This window comes from Rhinatrema bivittatum, chromosome 2, assembly GCF_901001135.1.
Source record: "Rhinatrema bivittatum chromosome 2, aRhiBiv1.1, whole genome shotgun sequence".
In the NCBI taxonomy this organism is placed as follows: Eukaryota; Metazoa; Chordata; class Amphibia; order Gymnophiona; family Rhinatrematidae; genus Rhinatrema; species Rhinatrema bivittatum.
In genome coordinates, this window is record NC_042616.1 from 508,219,080 (window position 1) to 508,237,847 (window position 18,768).

General features: G+C 41.7%; 1 protein-coding gene across 1 annotated transcript in view; it reads left to right on the top strand.

Annotated features, from left to right (window-relative positions):
• JARID2 (jumonji and AT-rich interaction domain containing 2) overlaps positions 1 to 18,768 on the top strand; it is a 585,747-nt gene that overhangs the window by 524,049 nt on the left and 42,930 nt on the right. Inside the window, 5 exon segments of the mRNA XM_029590689.1 lie at positions 3,049 to 3,167; positions 3,262 to 3,332; positions 5,121 to 5,235; positions 6,758 to 6,851; positions 14,974 to 14,985. Of these exon segments, the coding sequence (XP_029446549.1) occupies positions 3,049 to 3,167; positions 3,262 to 3,332; positions 5,121 to 5,235; positions 6,758 to 6,851; positions 14,974 to 14,985 (411 nt within the window).

The window sequence follows — 18,768 nt, forward strand, 5'->3', positions numbered from 1 at the left end:
TTATGTTGCAGTTTTTAAAATAGCATATATTCGCGTATGTGCTGTTTTACACACGCCCATGCTATTTTTTTTTTACATGCGCATCTTTTGAAAGTTCACCTCACATTGTCTTGCTGTGGTGGCTGCACATCTGTACAGGTTGGGAATGCATATATTTCCCTACCTTGACAATTGGCTGATCAAAAGCACATCTCAAGGAGTTTCCTTAGAATCACTGAGCAAAACCATCTGGGTGCTGGAGTTGCTAGGATTTGTCATAAATTATCCCACATCCCATTGGAGCCCATTATCTCAGTTGGGATTTATATAAGTTCTGTTAGATATGACTTGGATGAAATCCTTTCTTCCATGGGAAAGGATTATCATGTTGATGTGGAAGAAATGAAACTGTGAAAAAAGTAAAACATAGCAGGCGTTAATTAACATGGAACAAATTGAGGCTGTTGGGCTACATTGCAACAACAGGGCATGTAACATCCTTGGCATGTTTCCACATGACACTCGTGGCTGATCCAATCAAATTTGGCCAAAGGAGTCTCCTTCCAAAATCCTCCAAATTGTGCCAACCATGGATGTGCTCAACCTAGGTTTGGGAGCTCATGTGGATGCACTCTACATCCAGGGCCTTTGGGTTGCTCAGGAAATTTTTCATCAGATAAATTTCCTAGAGCTAAGGGCGATACCCTATGCTCTAACATATGCCAACAAAATTGTCCTCATTCGGACGGTTAATTATGTAACAATGCATGAACAAGCAAGGTGGTACAGGATCATGCCTTCTGTGTCAGGAAGCTGTCCAGATGTGGACCTGGGCCATTTCTCAAGGCATGGTCTGAAAGACCACTTACTTGGCAGACAAGGAAAATATCCTAGTGAACAGATTGAGTCAGATCCTGGAGCCTCACAAGTAGCAAATCAGATACTCTGTGAGTGGGCTAGACTCGTGATCTCTTTGTGCCTCCTCTGAACAGAAAGGTCCTGAACTTCTCTGCTTCAGAGGGTCTTCTGTATGCTTATCCTGCAATTCCTCCAATGGCAAAAACCTTGCTAAAATTCTGAAGAGACCTCATAGCTGAGGTTAATTGGTTTTCCCCTCCTCCGGGAGTTATCAGTCAGGTTGGGAGTTCCCCAACACTCATCATTTAGGATTGGAGAATACTGTCATCCCGACATTCAGTTCCTAGCACCTCACATCCTAACGGAGAGGCTAGCATCTGAGGATTTGTTTCAAATTCTTCTTGCCCCTAGAAGGGATTCCACAAGGAAATCATATGGGTTTAAATAGAGGAGATTTGCCTTTGATGTGAGGGAAAAAGGCCTAAATCCTTTTTTTTTTTTCTGCTCCTCACAAAATGTTTGAATATCATCTTCATCTTACATGGTTATCTTAGAAAAAAGATTCCTTGGGTATCCCCTTTTGAGAAGCTGACTTTCTTCTCAAAGAAAGCTGTTGATCCTTCCTCCTAAACACGTGGCTTGGCTCCAGTTTACCAAGAGTAGGGCAGTCTCCACTGTTGCTCCAGCATTGTGGAAAGACTTTTATCAAGTAAGATGTGGTTACAAAGTGGTTATTTGATTTTCCGTATAACCTGTTTATTTCAGCAGGTCTATGGATGATGTACATCAGTTAAAGAATATAGTGGTTTGTTTTTGAAAGTATGAGAGGGTGGTGAATTGAGGGGAGAAGAGATAATGATGTTATATATTGGAGCAGTGGGTTAGATTTAATTAGGGGTATATTTTAACTATGTTTGTATTTTGTAAATCGCTGTGGTCCTTATGGTAGCAGTGATAAATGTAAATTATAAATAAATCTTTGATTCTGAAGACTAACTGTATTAGTTATCTCCATGCAATCGGTGCTTACTGCCACCATATAGAAGATAAATCCATTTCAGTATAGTTGTTAGGTTCATGTGAGGCTTACTTCAGGTAAAGCCTCTTGCTGTGTCTTGGGACCTCGGTGTGGCACTAAGGTGCCTTTTGAGCTATTAGCTTCCTGTGAGCTGAAGTGCCTGACCTGGAAGGTCGTATTTTTTTTTTTATGGCATTCACTTTGGCAGATAGAATGAGTGAGCTGTAGATCCTAGTGACTTCTCCACCTTATACTAATTTTGTTCATAAATGGTGGTTCTTCACATGCATCCTAAGTTCTGACTAAGGTAGCATTGAACTTTTACCTTAACCAGCCAATTATCCTACTAACATTTTTCCCCAGGCCACATGTACACAATGACTTGCACAGTTTAGATTAAAAAGGGGCCTTAGTTCTATATGGAGTGAACTGAAGCCCATAAAAGTCCACCCAGCTATTTGTTTCTTTTGACCCCATAAAACCTGGAATTACTATTGCCAAGCACACGCTTTCAATTTGGATAGCAGATTGCATTTCTTTTCTGTTATGCCCATGCAGGTCTGACTCTGAATGAGCATATCAAGGCTCATGGTGTTAGAGCCATGGTGGCACCAGTAGCCCACCTAAGATTGGCCTTCATGGAAGAGGCTGCAGCACACATTCACCACACATTCACATCCCATTACTGTTTAGATAGATTCCCGGTAGAACAGGTTTGGCTAATCTGTCCTGCAGAGTCTATTTGAGGTTTACAATCCAACACCATCCTACCTAGGGCCCAATATTATAATTTCCAGGTTGCCCCTTAAAACAGATAAAATAAAAAGAACCTCACTGAACTCACCTGACTCCCTTTGGCACTTGATCCCGTATTCTGTGTTAGCTAATTTAAGAATTGAAGGGGTCCTGTGCGATGTCTATGATGCAGAACTCTATGCACATGCTAGGCTGAGCATGCCAAAAGCTTCTAGAAGCTTTGGCCAGGCTCAGTCAGGTGATGTCACCAACCTGTGAGGACACTTATCCTGCTATCCTTGGAGAACAGGTAAGCAAGTTTTGTTTTGTGGTTGGGCTGTGCTCTGCCCTTAACATATTCCACACAGGATATCTCGTGGAAACTATACAGCATGATCCATTACATTTAACTAAGCATGTGCACTGACATATTTCTTTTGTTGTTGTTGTTGTTGCAGCAAGAGTACTGGAGGTTAGTAGAACAGAAAGATAGCCATGTAGCAGTGCATTGTGGGAAAGTGGATACCAATACCCATGGGAGTGGCTTTCCAGTTGGGAAATCTGAGCCATTTTCAAGGTACAGATAAATATTACATATATTTTCAATGGACTCTGCCACTCTTTTGTACTGCTGCTATGTCACAAATGTTCAATTTGATCTCAATTTATAGGCATGGGTGGAACCTTACTGTCCTTCCTAATAATTCAGGATCCATCCTGCGACATCTTGGTGCTGTACCTGGTAAGCAAATTTCTTTCCTAATAAATTGGAGCCGTTTAAGTGATCCAGAAACCAATTTTAATGCATCTTCATACAATGATATCAGGCCATTTTTGCAGGAAAATATCTCTGAGCATCTTACATAGTTCATGCCTGTAGTAAGCTTTTAAATTTTACCTCCATCGCCTTTTCAGTATGATTCTCATATATCAAGAGGCACAAAGCAGAACGAGATTTGAGAATCGGAGTACACACAGTCTTTGGCAATCAGACGTTAAGAACAAAAATGAAGTCATTTTATGAGAATGGACTTGGAATTTTATTCTATAGAGAGATGACAATATGAAGTCTAATTAGTATGAAGATGCAACTTTCGTCTTTTTGCTTTTGAACTGTAGCTGTATGTGTGCTTCAATTTGCAATAAATATTAAAAAAAAAAAAATCCATGGCCTGAGTTATGCCATCAGATGCAAAGTACATGTAGAGGTTAAGTCCATACCTGTTGGCATAGTCTAGCCACAGGAGGGATAAACACTGCGGAGATCTTTACATATGCAAACGTGACAAATTATTTTCCATTCTATTAATGGGTTGTATATTCATGATATGCAACTGATAGCTATGATGATATTTTCTCAAAACCTATTAATTAGAATGAGGCTTCAAATGAGATGGCAGTGAGAGCAGAGCAGCCAGAAACGTATTTCTCTTTATTTAATGTCTGTAATATCTAGAAAGTAGTCTTCTCTCAGTCCCTACCCCTCACCCCCTCCTTATCTGCCTGTGAGCTTTTCTCATAATAAAACATTTCCCACCTTAGCAGTTTTGCTCTTTGCCATGATTGGGTTTCTCCAACGTCAATTGTGAGCAGACAATAATTCTAACATTTTCAAAACTTGAAAAGTGATGACTATTTCTGAAATTCCTGGCCGAGCTTCCTCAGCCTGGAGCTGCTGCTTACAGTATAGCAGAAGAGCCCCACTCACATCCTCCAACCCTTCCCCCCCCCCCCCCCCCACCAGAAAATGCAAATTAAGAAAAAAAAAACACAGCAGGTACAAATGGCAGGCTGTCTTCAAAGCTACTGCAAGGAGTAATGCAATTCTTAGAATTCATAATGGGAATTACAGGGCTAGGAAGGGGAAATGGCTTACTTGGGGAACATACCTATTAATAGGATAACACAGGAGCTCCATTATTGACTGAGCATGCTTCTACTTATTATCACTAATATGAATGTGTCACAAAACTTTGCACTGTCTGAAAGTCACAGGAAGTGGCTCTGTCTTATTCATGTCCCTTTTTCCTTGGTTAGGCTCCTTGTTCTTCTCTTGTAGCTAACCCCTTCCATTTTCTTTAACCCTGTCTCCCTTCTTTCCTCTCCCTCTGTCCCTCTGTGTATCACTAAGAGCACACTTACCTCAAATGCTCACTGTTGCTACCTAACAGGCTGAGTCTGAGGTGCTTCACTCCCACCAAACTGTTTACAGAGTTCTCTGTTTCACTTGCTTTTTATCTCAAGCATTAATATTTACATCAGTTACTGAGATGTTACAGCCAACTGAATCCTTTATTTAAGGTTGAGGCAATAATTATCTGTCGGGATCTATTCATGGCATGCTAACTTTGTGTATCCCCAGTGATTAGTAGTTTAGATGAATGGCTTACACACTTGCAGATGTTTTAAGTATTGTGGCTATCAGACCTTTAAAGACCAAGTGTGGAAATACTCTAAATAAATGATTTTCCTTTCTGTTCTGTAATTTTTTCAATTCATTAACATTTTCTTTGGGGCAATTCTGTTTCAGGAGTGACAATTCCTTGGCTAAATATTGGCATGGTCTTTTCTACCTCATGCTGGTCTCAAGACCAAAATCACCTTCCATACATTGACTACTTACACACTGGTGCTGATTGCATTTGGTAAGCATTCTAGATTTTCTCGTTTATTTCACAGGCCCATGACTCCTGCTAGCTTGCCAGCTCCCATGAGTGTCATGCTTGTTCCTGCCTTGTATGAAATGCAAACTTCCATACTTTAAAATGCTACTGAATAAACTAACACAGCAAAACTTGAGTTATAGGAGGAATCTAACTGCCGAATATAAAAATGCAGAGTTTGAGTTGGCCCAGTGGCTCGGCAGCAATGCTGTGAGGTGCCATGCCATGTGGAGGACGTAGGCTCCGTTCCCAGGTTGGCTCCGGCCTTCTGTTCCCTGTCTCGACTGGGGCTAGGGATATGCTGCAGGAGCAGGGTTTACAGATCCCGGTGGAGAAGGATGTCCGTTACTGTGCAATGGTGCCATCTGTTGGCCCAGATTTAGGGTTCGTGATTGCAGGGTTCTGGAGAGAGCCCCCATCGAGGGCTGTTGGTGAATAACTGACCTAAATGAGTTGGGAAGGAATACAAAAATAAGGGAAAAATCCCTTGTAGTCATAAATGAAGGCTAATAGTGTCATTTTTTCAGGCCCAGTTTCCACTTGAACTGGAAGCCAAACAGAAGCATGATGAAACTTCCGGGCCCAAAAGAACAAAATATGAAGGTTCAGAAGGAGCATCAAGAGGAAATGTAAAACTGTTTTCTGCTGTTTGCTTAGCTGAAGACAGAAATTTGATAGTTGAGCTAGTAATGTAAGACAAATAATTTGTCCAAATTGCTCATTAGTCAGTTTCTCTGAGATTTTTCCTTTCCCGGAAAAATGAATTTGGGTGCTTTTAGTGAAGTGAGAATACTGTTGGTCATAGCAGTTTGCAAGCCCCGGATCAGCACTTTTTCCTTAAGAGTCTAGTTCCATTATCAAACCAACTATTGTTATCCAGTATTGTAGTTATGAATATCTCTGTTGGCAAAATGTTTCATCATTTCAGCAGGTTGGCATAAAGATTCTCCACTAAAGAAGGTGAAATCTATATCCTCTTAGCTGTGGCGGATGCCCTGTTTTATTCATTGGTTAGGTAATTGCATTCTTCATCTGTTGCACAGTGAGGAATACAGCATCTGTCCCGTGCTTTTCCACCTATAAATTGCACATGAATGTTCAGGTTGATGTGTAACTTTTTTTTAGGTAAGGGTTTTTAAAGGTCATGAAGTGGTGAAGAACCAAAGCCTTAGCAAAGGTTTTCTGGCATTGACAGATCTGCTTGCTTGCTGTATTCTGTACATGCCGTGAAGTTCCCATGCTCTGCTTCAGTAGTAGGGCATGCACTTTTGCAATCCTTTTTCAGTTATGACTGTAGGTGCATGACTCCTCAAGTACACTAATTAGTTGCTCACAGGGCCCCACTAGAAATTTGGTGCAGGAATCTGACGGCATTTCATTCCTTCTACCCTGCATGAGCTGGAGGTAGGGAGAAGCCATGGAACAAAGGGCAAGTTCTTAACTGGTAGTGATTATTAGCTGACATGGGGTGAACACTGCATTCTCTGCTTCCCTCCAAAACCAGGTATTGCATTCCTGCTGAGGAAGAGAGCAAACTTGATGAAGTGGTACATACCCTGCTGCAAGCCAATGGCACTCCAGGGCTGCAGATGCTTGAAGTAATGTAATGGTGAGTCTCAGCTTGGGTGGTCTTGTGAATGCTGGACATAAGCTTAGAAATCCTGGCTGAAGTCCAAGGTGAGTGGTGGCCAGAGGTAGAAGAGGGTTGGCAGAAGAGGATGTTGGGTGTTGTCCATCCTGAAAATAAATTACAACTGACAACTAACAGCTATTAGAAGCAGTGTCTGACCATACCTGTTACTTGGAAATGTTTAATGCCTTAAGTTTCAATTCATTTTAAATTTTCTAGCTGTTGCAGTTTTCACTTTTGATGCATTTTTTAATGTCTTTGGGAGTAGGAGAAAGGTTGGTGGGGTATATTAATACCACTTTTAAGCATAAGAGTCCTTTTACAATGTAAGTGTTACCTCACTTATGTTTGGATAAGATGAAGTTCATTTTTGTCACAGCCTGTGTGAGGTTATGCTTCTGCCATAAAAGGTTCCTTGCTGAAGGCACACTAATTTATTCTAAGGTACCTGCAAGTATATTTGTAGGGGTTCTATGAAGTGTGCAGGCCTGTTTAAGAATACCAAATAAATCAAGCAAGGATCTTTGCTTTTCTCTGATGTACAGGGAACAGAGTGATTTCAGTTCCCTCATGGTAGGCCACAGTGGTGCTATTTATTTATTTAGATTTAGATTCCGCTTTTTTGCACTTTTTTTCAGCACTTCAAAGTAGATAAAAAACAAGGGACCATGTTAACTAATTGAGCAGTCTGGTTTGACAGACAGTGACTGGTGCTATATAATAAAAAGTGAATGTATCTGATGTACAGGCTGGTGATTGAGGTACATATTCAGTGGGCTAATGAGCAGGAAATATACTCAGGTCACTTTTTCTGGGGAATTCAGTGAAGCTTAATTGTGTATGTCTGCTACTGAGTATACCTGAATAACTTTATCTGGATAAAGTTCTCTGGCTATATTTAGTACAGTGTTTTCCCCGATCATACTTGTATGCCTAATGCTAAATATTGGTGTTAGCTAGATACATTTTGGCCTTGCCCTCAGATCAACCTCCTCCCCGCCTCTTTTTAACTAACTAAATTTTATCCACATAATAAAAACATAGAAATGTGACAGAAGTAAAATACCATACGGACTATCTAGTCTGCTCATCTTTACAATCCCTCAGAGATCTCTGAGGCTGGCATTCAACGTCACTTAGCCAGATAAGTTCATACTTAGCCGGCTAAGTGGTGCCGTTTCAGTATTTGGTTGCATTCAGCAGCTGCCACTTAGCCAGATAACTATCTGGGTAAATAGCCAGCTAAGTGAGAGGTGAATTGGAAACACGCCGGGGCAGAACTACTTATATGGTTAAGTTAGCTGGATAAATTAGATTTTCTATTCAGTAGAACTTAGCCAGCTAACTATGAGATAGCTGGGTATATTCAGGGGCACCACCACACCGCTGGATATCCTGGACAAGATAGCCAGATAACATTATCCAGCTAACTTGCTCAACCAGATAGCGGCTGAGTATTGACTCTGTGTTTTCTCCCATGATTTTTTTTAAATCGGATACTGTCCTTGTCTCCACCACCTCGATGGCAAAGCTGTTCCATGCGACCATTACCCTCTCTGTGTAAAAAAAAATAATAATAATTCCTAAGATTACTCCTGATTATACCTCCTTTCAACCTCATTCTAGAGCCCCCTTTCCATTGAAAGAGGCTTGCTGCCTTTGAATAAAAATCTTGGAGGTATTTAAATGTCTCTAACGTATATCCCCTATCCTGCCTTTCCTCCGCCATTTTTTTAAAATGATTTGAGAGCCGTGTGTGACCTTTTAAGAAGATTTAATTGATTCCCCTGAAGCAGGTAGAGATTGCCGAAACATTGTCGTTGTCGGGAAGGGATAAATGCTGAGCATTTTGAAAGGCTTTTGATGTTTGTTTAAAGAGATAAGTAATTTTGATTTGTATTATATACATAATCAAAAAAATGTTAATAGAATGAGAAATAATAAAATTAGTAATAAAAAATACAGTAGGTGGGACATGACATGAAATGACATGAAAACACTGTGCTCAGCTATATGATGTTGGTTGAAGCCCATTGCAGGCAAGAGCTTGTAAATTATATTTTTTGAACAATATTCTGATACCTATTCCTTTGATAGTGTGTAGTAAGTTCGGTTGGTATATTTTTTTCTGGAAGTTTCCTCTAGGGTATACATGTTTAGATCTTTAAGTCTGTCGCCATGTGTTTTAGAATGGAGACCATTGACCATTTTAGTAGCCATCCTCTGGAATGACTTCAACCGGCTTATATCCTTTTGAAGATGTGGTCACCAGAATTGTACACAGTATTCCAAATGATGTCTCATCAGGGACCTATACAGAGGCAATACCTCCCTTTTTCTGCTGACCATTCCTTTCCCTATGGAACCAAGCAGCTTTCTGGCTTTTGTTGTTGCTTTATGCACCTGTTTGGTCACATTAAGGTCATCAAATAATAATAATCCAGATCCTGCTCTTCTTTTATGCTTAGAAGAACTTCTTGCCTATATTGTACCTCTCTCTTGAGTTTTTGCAACTCAAAAACATGACTGCATTATTTAGCATTAAATTTTAGCTGTCAGACTCTAGACCAGTGATAGAGAACTCCAGCCATCGAGTGCCACAAACAGGCCATGTTTTCAGGATATCTACAATGAATATGTGTGAGAAAGATTTGCATGCACTGCCTCCATTATGTGCAGATCTATCTCATGCATATTCATTGTGGATATCCTGAAAACCTGGTCTGTCTGTGATGCTTGAGGACTGGAGTTCTCCATCACTGCTCTAGACCATTGGCTTCACTAGATCCCTCCTCATGTTTTCTACAGGGTGGACCATGGAAAAAGTAGCCTGCCTGCGTGGCACTGGTATTGGAGGCAGGCTACTTTTCCATGGGCCACCCTGATTAACCTCCTGGCGGTCTACCCTGTTGCATATTTTGGTATCATCCACAAAAAGACAATGATAGAATGAAATATAAAATGAGCAATGTAAATGAGTAATAAGAATAAAATAGAATATCTGAATAAAAGAATAAGCAAGTAATATAAAAAATGACAAAAGATATATAAGTAAACATTTTAAATGGCAACTAAAATATAAGATACAGTGCAAGCTAACTAATATATGAAAATGTGATGCAGTACTTAAAACTAAAATAAACTAAATGGTAGCAATAATAGTGATGTGAAAAAAGTATATAATAAACCAGCAATGTGCAACCATGAAGCAGCTAAAAGGAAAAACAAGGCAAGAACTCAAATAGAATGAGCTTGGGTGATATGACCATCGGGCATAATGAGAATAAGCCTGGTCAGAGAGCATGAAACAAGTCTGTCACGGGGAGGGTGGAGGCGGCAATGGGATGTCATCAAGAAGTAATGGAGGAAATGGCTCAACAACTGGAAGGAAAATCTGAAAATCAGTCAGATGTTTATTATGGTAAATAAATGATTGCCAATCACAATATGTGTCTGGGAAGGAAAAATGCATAAGATCCCTCCTTGCCTATGTAGCATGCTGGTAGTTGTTGTACTCATGGTTGGCCTCTCTGATTTTTGGGGGAACACCCAACATATCAGACCAAAAAAAAAAAAAGTATTTGGATCGATCCAAAATGAAACAAGTCAAAATTAAGAAAAGAACAGATTTGTTTAAAATACTGGGGAAAATTATTTAGGTTTTTCATCAGGCAGAGCAGACATAATCTTGTTAACCTGCAGAAATAAAATCTCATGTAGGAAGAAAAATTGATTCATCTTTTTAAATCTAATCACATGGCAAGATAAAAACAGCTACAGGATACTTTTTCATTTCTAACTAACGGAGAAGACTACTGTGATTATTTTACACAAACTTAATAAAGAAAAAAGAAATCCCACTCTGTTCTAACTACATGAATTTTTTTTTATTTACTAAGCAAAGAAAGCAAAAAGCAGAAAAGTAAAAGGAAGCTTATCTCATCTCTATCAGATCCCTGTATAAGCAGCTACAAACATCTGCTTTATTCAAAGATCACAGCACTCCAAAAATTAATTGCGTTTTTCAACTCTTTGGGATTTGGGCAGCCATCAGTTCTTCACTGCATTGCATTAACATAGTTACACCGTGGCAGCAATCAGACGTAAACATAAAACCCGATTCCAAACGATTTGGGGAAATTATCCTTTTTTTCCCTCCCTAGTCTGATGATAGTTCTCTCACAAGTCCAAAACCTGCAAATGATTTTCAAAAGACGTTCCCTGCTTATGCTCATTTAAGTGGTTTCGCACCCCAGCAAGCACAGAGTCCACAAAAGAGCCTTCTGCAGGCCACTTCAGAAAGGGAATTAGACTTAGTAGCTTCAAACCATTTTTTGCTATGTTCCTTTATATCTTTTTTTATTAAGCGGGAACACTACGCAAACAAGATCTGCAGGCAAACTAGAATTTGAATCAGACATAATGATCCCTTGTAACTAAAAGAGCAAAAATGTTAAACACGTAGGCATCCCCACAAAGCAATAAATCTGATGAAGTACCTTTATGCACATATAGTCAGGGAAAAATTTCTTACAAACCCCAAAAGAAAAAAGATTTATAATCAGTCTCTTCTGCTATGGAGCTGTCTTCATACGGTTATGACTTAGTCTGATCCTTCCCGGGTGTCACAGCTGGGGGTGTTTCACAACTTTTCCATTCTGTAGAGAATGCCAGGCCTGATAAGGCCCTTCCAGGGCTAAGCACCCCAGGGTATCATGTCGGGACTCACCAAAATGTGTTTTGCCCCAATACCAATACACAGGAGAACCAAAAATAACCAATAATGAGATCTTTATTGTATGGAAAATTTGGCTTTGGTTTACAAGGTATTGGTGGAAGGAAAGAGAACAGGTACACGGAGTGCAGTGTCTGACTGCTCTCCAAACTCCTTCAGAGAGCTATTACATCTCTTTCTTATATACAATATTCTTCCTATAGGCTCCATACCTCTCTGTTCTCCCCTCCCCCCCTCCGTCATGCATTACCCAAACCTCTTGTAATGTGGCATTTACCATGCACCAAAAAAGGACACTGCTTCCTACCCCTAAGCCAGTATAGCCCCCCTTCTGACCACAAACGTCCCAGCTCTGGTTCTGCATTTCACCTCGGCACCTAGGAAAACTGCTTCATGCTCTCTGCTAACTGTTCTCAGGCTGGCACACACTGCTTCCTCTTTTGGACATGTTCTTTCTGTGCTGCCTGTCGGCGTCTCTGTAAAGATGCAACTCTCCCTTTAGCTGGAGTTATGGACACATCAGCATCTTGCCTGACGCTTTGGTGCTTGTTGCCAGGCAAACCTATACAGCATGTCCCGCCAAATTCTCCTGTGTGTCCGTTTTGGGGCCAATAGTGCACCAGGATGTACTGTTAAGGGAACTCTCCGCCCTCTTAACGTCCAGAGCGGTTGAACTTGTCCCACCAAGGCAAAGGGGGCAGAGATTCTACTCCTGGTACTTCCTGATTCCAAAGAGAACAGGGGTCTTCATCCCATCTAGAGCTAAGGGCCTTGAACAGGTCTCTAAAAAGAGAAAAGTTCAAGATGGTTCCCTGGGCATCCTGATTCCCCTCCTGCAAAAAGGGGACTGGCTATGCTCCCTTGATTTAAAGGACGCGTACAACCACATCAAGCGTATAGGGCATGCTGGGCATGCTCAGTGTACTTAGTCAAAGTTCTAGAAACTTTGACATAAGTTTTCCGTGCCAGGCTCCATCCGATGTTACCCATGTGTGAGGGCTAACATCCTGCTCTCCTAGGAGAACACCTGTTACAGGTAAGCAACTCTGCTTTGCTTTGGATCCTGTAATCCATCGGATTCCACCAAAATGCACTGTCCTGTAGTTCAGTAGCAGGGCCAGTGCTAGGTTTTTTGCTTCTCTCTGCGAACAATTACTGTGCTGCCCCACCCTTCCCCCACTGTTTATTCATTCTCTATCCTGGGCCCACCCCAAAAAAAAAAGCCCAGATCCCTTCAGTGATACAAACTTTAAAACTGACACTCCCGCCCCCCCCCCCCACCCCCCGAACCCATGGGTGGTGCAATGGCGAACCTTTTAGCCTTGTACAATGTACCCCCCCCCTGCCCCATTCCACAAACACAGTTAAGAGTTACGCATTTATATTTTCATGAAACATATCAAAGTACAGTATACTGAGGTAAAAATATCACTTACATTATATTTACATGCACTGCTGTGATGCCAACCAGAAATCCCTGCAAAAAAGACATTTGGAACTCATATGGTATTAGGCCTGTTACGATGTGCAATGGGTGTCTGCTTGACCCTCTGAAAGCTCGAAATCACTAATACACTTCCTATTAGGAAAATGCCTCACTTCAGTCACACATGCAGATCATAAACAGACCCTCACCAATACAGAATAGAGCAACCATAAAGTAGAAATACAAACGCACAGACAAAAATTGAAATGGAAACCACAAGAAGCCAGACGCTCTATGCAGTGCAACAGTTAAAAATAAAACAAAAAATTCTGTATTGGAGCGGCTATAGAGAAGGGGTGGGGAGGGGAGGGGAAGGGGGTCTAGGAGACTGTTTGTTTGAAAACGGTATTGGTCTCATTATGCTATTATGGTATGTTGTCTGTTTAAGGTGATCAATAAAAATTTCATATACAAAAAAAAAAATAAAACAAAAAAACAGAACCATCATCATTCCTCGAACATCAAACAATCAAATCAAGAAGGAAAATAAATACATAATTATAATACTAAAAACATATTAAAATCATTAAAAAAAAAACCTCATATACAATTTTCTAAAATGTCCCAAACACCAGTAAAATATTTCAAATCAGCAGACACAGCAAATAACATCTGAAAAATAAAACTAAAAAGGATTTTTTTTTAATTCATGCTCTCTCCATACATGGGAACCTTTGATTTCCAGTCATCCTGGGATTGTTATGGAGTAGTGGGAGTAGGATGCACAAACTTTCTCCTCTTTCTTACACTCTCTCTCACACTCACTCTCTCTCACACACTTTCACACATAAGATAAACCCTCAGGCATCTCCAGCTCTTCTTTGGTTGGGATCTACCAGCAGTCCCAAGCCCTTATCTTCATTTCAGCAGCTGGCAGGTTGGAATGTATATGCAGTCCATTCTCTCTGTCTCACACACAGAACCCAAGCAGCTTCCATTCTCTCTCTCTCTCTTTGTCTCACACACACATCCCCAGACAAGCTCCCATTTATACTCACACACCCCAGGCAGGCTCCTATTCACATCTACCCAAATCTCAGGAAGGCTCCCATGCATGCATGTGCATAATTACACAGGCTCCCATACATACACACACACCTATTCCAGGCAAGCTTCCGTACACACACACACACACACACACACACACACACGCATGCATCCCAGGCAGGCTCCCATTCACGCAGACGCACACACACACCCCCACTCATCCCAGGCAGGCTCCCATTCACGCAGACGCACACACACACCCCCACTCATCCCAGGCAGGCTCCCATTCACGCAGACGCGCACACACACACACACACCCACCCAACCCAGGCAGGCTCCCATTCACGCACACACACGCTCACACACTTATCCTAGCTCCCATTCACACACACACACATCCACATCCCAGGCAGGCTCCCATTCACGTACAGACTCCCATTCACGTACACACACACACACACGGCAGGCTCCCATTCACATACACACACGCTCACACACACACACACACACACACCCATCCCAGGCAGGCTCCCATTCACACACACACACACACACGCACACACCCATCCCAGGCAGGCTCCCATTCACGCACCCACTCATTCCAGGCAGCCTCCCGTTCACACACCCCCCTCTCATTCCAGGCAGCCTCCTGTTCACACACCCCCCACTCATTCCAGGCAGCCTCCCGTTCACACACCCCCCACTCATTCCAGGCAGCCTCCCGTTCACACAGGCAGCCTCCCATTTACACACACGTGTGCAGACCAGGAAGTCAGGGTCCATGGGTCATTCCTCCTCCGATGCTGCTGCTGCCTGCCTGTTCCTTTTGTGTGAAGAGCAGGCATTCTGCAGCTCCTCTTCCTGTGCTGGCCCCAAGATAAGTCAACACTCATGGTGCTAGCACTTCCTGTATTCTCCTCTTGCGAGAATACCACGGGGCTAGCACCAGAGGAGTAGCTGCCAAACAGGCTTCCTCTGCTGTGGTCTCTTCTTCTACTGCTGGTGGGGTCGGGTCCATCGGCAGCACCACGAGCCGCCTCCTTCCGCTGCCTGTGGGATCGTGTCCACCAGTGGCATCACAGATTTTCTTTTTCTGCTGCTGGTGGGATTGGGTCCACTGGTGGCAGCACAGACTTCTCCCTACTCCCAGCGCCGCCCCCACCGGGTGTGCTGTGCTGTGCAATTGCACGGTTTGAACACCCAGTGGCATCGGGCCTGTTTAATATCAATTCCATTAATTGTCTCACCACAGAGGTCAGGCTAAATGACCAGTGAAGAGGAACCACATCCACCTGTCTCCATTCCTTCAGAACTACTCCAGACTTTAAAAATCATTGAAAATATCAGCCAATGGAGCTGCCAGAACTTCTCTAACCAGATTTATCTGGCAGTGACTGATTTTGGAATTTCAAATCGCAAGGTTTGTCTGAGATCATAGAAACATGGCACGCGCATGTTATAAAATCACGCATCCATGTGTGCACGCCATGCTTTTACTGGCATCAGTAGCATGGGATCTACTTAGTGTTTGGGTACTTGCCAGGTACTTGTAGCCTGGATTGGCCACTGTTGGAAAGAAGATGCTGAGCTTGATGGACCCTTGGTCTGACCCCGTATGGCGATTTCTTATGTTCTTATGAGATCCTAGGTTGTGAGAGAGCATGTGTGAGGGTGCGTGGGTGTGGGTGCCAGAGAGAGGGAGCCTATGGGAGGAGATTGTGAAGGAATGTGTATGTGTGAGATATTGGGAGCTGGTGTGTGTGAAAAAGTGATTGTGTGTAGGCAAGGGTGCTTGTTTGTAAGAGAGGGAGCCTGTGTGAGTGAGTGTGTGTGTATGTGTGAGAGAGACCCTGTGTCAAGGGATGTGTGGTGAGAGAGAGAAGTAACATGTGTAGGGGGCTGAGCGAGGGAGGGAGCCAGCATGCAGGTGTGTGTGTGAGAGAGAGAGAGAGACATAGCCTGTTTGAGGGTGGATGCGTAAGAGAGAAAGGGAACCTGTGTGAGGGTGTGTGTAAGAGAGAGTGAGCCTATATGAGGAATGTGTGTGTGTGCAAGAGAGAGAGGGAGCCTGTATGAAAGGGGTGTGTATGTGCACTAGAGAGAGGGAGCCTGTGTGAGAGGAAGTACTGAAGAGGGGTAAAACTCTGGGAGTGGAGATAGTGGAAGAGGTTTGAGCCTAGAGGAGGAGGGGAAGAGGTAGTGGAAGGTGGAGGATTTGGGGCCTGAGAGGGCAAAGTGAAAGGAGATTGGCCAGGGGAGTAGGGAGAGAGGGTGGAAGAGACAATCTTACAGTGAACTTCAAGGGAAATAAAAGGTTTGAGTAAGGCTAGCTATGATTTTGGAATAATGTTTGTTATACAATTTTGGAATTTAATTTTTATTCAAAGGCTCAGTTTTTTTTGTAATATATATATATATATATATATATATATATATACAAACAATATGGGGTGTATTTAATGTTATCTTATTTAGGATTTGCCTTCCTTGTGCAGTCATGTTAATTTTTGTTTAAAAAGTGTTGACATTAGGTGTGTACTGATGGCAGTTAGACATTGTAACATTTATTGTGGTTTGCTGCAGTAGGGTGTTTTTATCACGATTTCTGTGGGTTGAATTGAGCAGAATGAGTGATTTATTATTTATTAAATATAATGTTGCTGTTATCTGTTTCATTTTTAAATAGGGTTCATTAATTCATTTGTGACAAGCAATAAAAGGTATTTGAGTAAGGCTAGCTACGAATGTGGAATAATTTTTGTTATACAACTTTAGAATTTAATTTTTATTCAAAGGCTCACAGTTTTTTGTTATTATATATATATTATATTTTATTTTATTTATATATATATTATATTTTTTAATTTTTATTCAAAGGCTCACAGTTTTGTAATATATACATTATATTATATATATATATATATATGTATGTATATATAATACAAAAAAACTGTGAGCCTTTATATATATATATATATAACACAAAGGTTCACAAAAAACTGTGAGCCTTTGAATAAAAATTAAATTACAAATAGTGTAACAAAAATTATTCCAAAATCGTAGCTAGCCTTACTCAAATACCTTTTATTGTGTTTCACAAATGAATTAATGAACCCTATTTAAAAATGAAATAACAGAAAACAGCATCATTATATTTAATAAATAATAAATCACTTATTCTGCTCAATTCAACCCACAGAAATCATGATAAAAACACCCTACTGCAGCAAACCACAGTAAATAATGTTAGTGTCTAACTGTTTAACTGCCATCAGTACATACCTAATGTCAACACTTTTTAAACAAAAATTAACATGACTGCGCAAGGAAGGCAAATCCTAAATAAGATAACATTAAATACACCCCAACAAAGGCCTTTGTTTCACCCAATTAAAGGATTCATCAGTGGAGATTTGCCATTTACTACATGAACAGAAATTTCAAAAGATGAAGCAATTGCAACACGCAATCCACACACGTTCATTTTCTCACACAAATTCTCCTCCGTCACAGTCACACACTCATGCTCCCTCTCCCTCCCACTCACAAGCTCATATATGCACACACCCCCTCACTTCCTGCCATACACACATCACGTCTGCCCCAATCTCTCACTCATACATGCTCTTTCATACACAAGCTTGCTTACACACACATGCTCTCTCTCCCTCACGCACATTCATACACACACACATACACGCACACAGGCATGCCTCTCTCCCCAAGAACCCAGGCCCTCTTCTTTATCTCAGCCTCCATGCAGTTTGAGATCCTCCACACGGCCCCAGTCTCCTCTGTAGTCGGGAAATGCCGGGGCCCTTGGCCTTCTCTTCATTTTAGCGGCCAGTGGGTTAGGAATTGCTGTGCTGCTGCAGCCTCTTAATTTTTTTTTCAGTGGCTGGCAGATTGGGGTCCACTGTGGTGCCCTGCATCCTCCTCTTGACTGCCACAAGTGGCTCCCAGGCCACAGCCCTTTGCAAGTGCACAGTTTGCATAGTTGGTTGAATCGATCCTGGCAAGAGAGCTGTCGCTGTCTGGAACAGACAAAAGCCATTAAAAAGCAGACCCAACTTTTTGATCCCAATAAGTTGGGCCATGTAGTGATAAAGCACATTCTTTTTAGTTGGTTAACAGACTGGATGTCTTATGGTTACGTCCGGGCAGGTCTGACCTTAGAAAGTCATATCAAGACCAATATTGTCAGAACCATGGCAATGTAGGTTGCTAATCTAAAGCCTGCCACCTTAGCTGAGATATGCAAAGCTATGATGTGGAGTTCAGTACCGTGACAGCTGGCTTCTCCCCAGCACTGTCTAAAATCCTATCTAGGAGATGTGTGAGGTCCACCACCTTTGTACCAGGCAGGCAAGTCACTAAGCGATTCCTTATGTCCATTAGCCACCCAGCTATCTACATTCCTAATGATCAAATCACAAAGCTTTGGCCTGGATTTATCAAAATGTACTAAATATCACATACAATAGGAAAAGGGGCGTGTTTTATGGTAATACGCTGTTTATCGCAAAGTGCACTATCTTAGCCATAGGTATTACCGCAAATTGCGATAACATTTTCACACTTTGCGGTAAGTGCCAGAATTGTTGTAATTTCTACCTAGGACCAATGGGAGCGGGGGAGAGAGAGAGAGAGAGAGAGACAGACTAGCCATAATGCCCT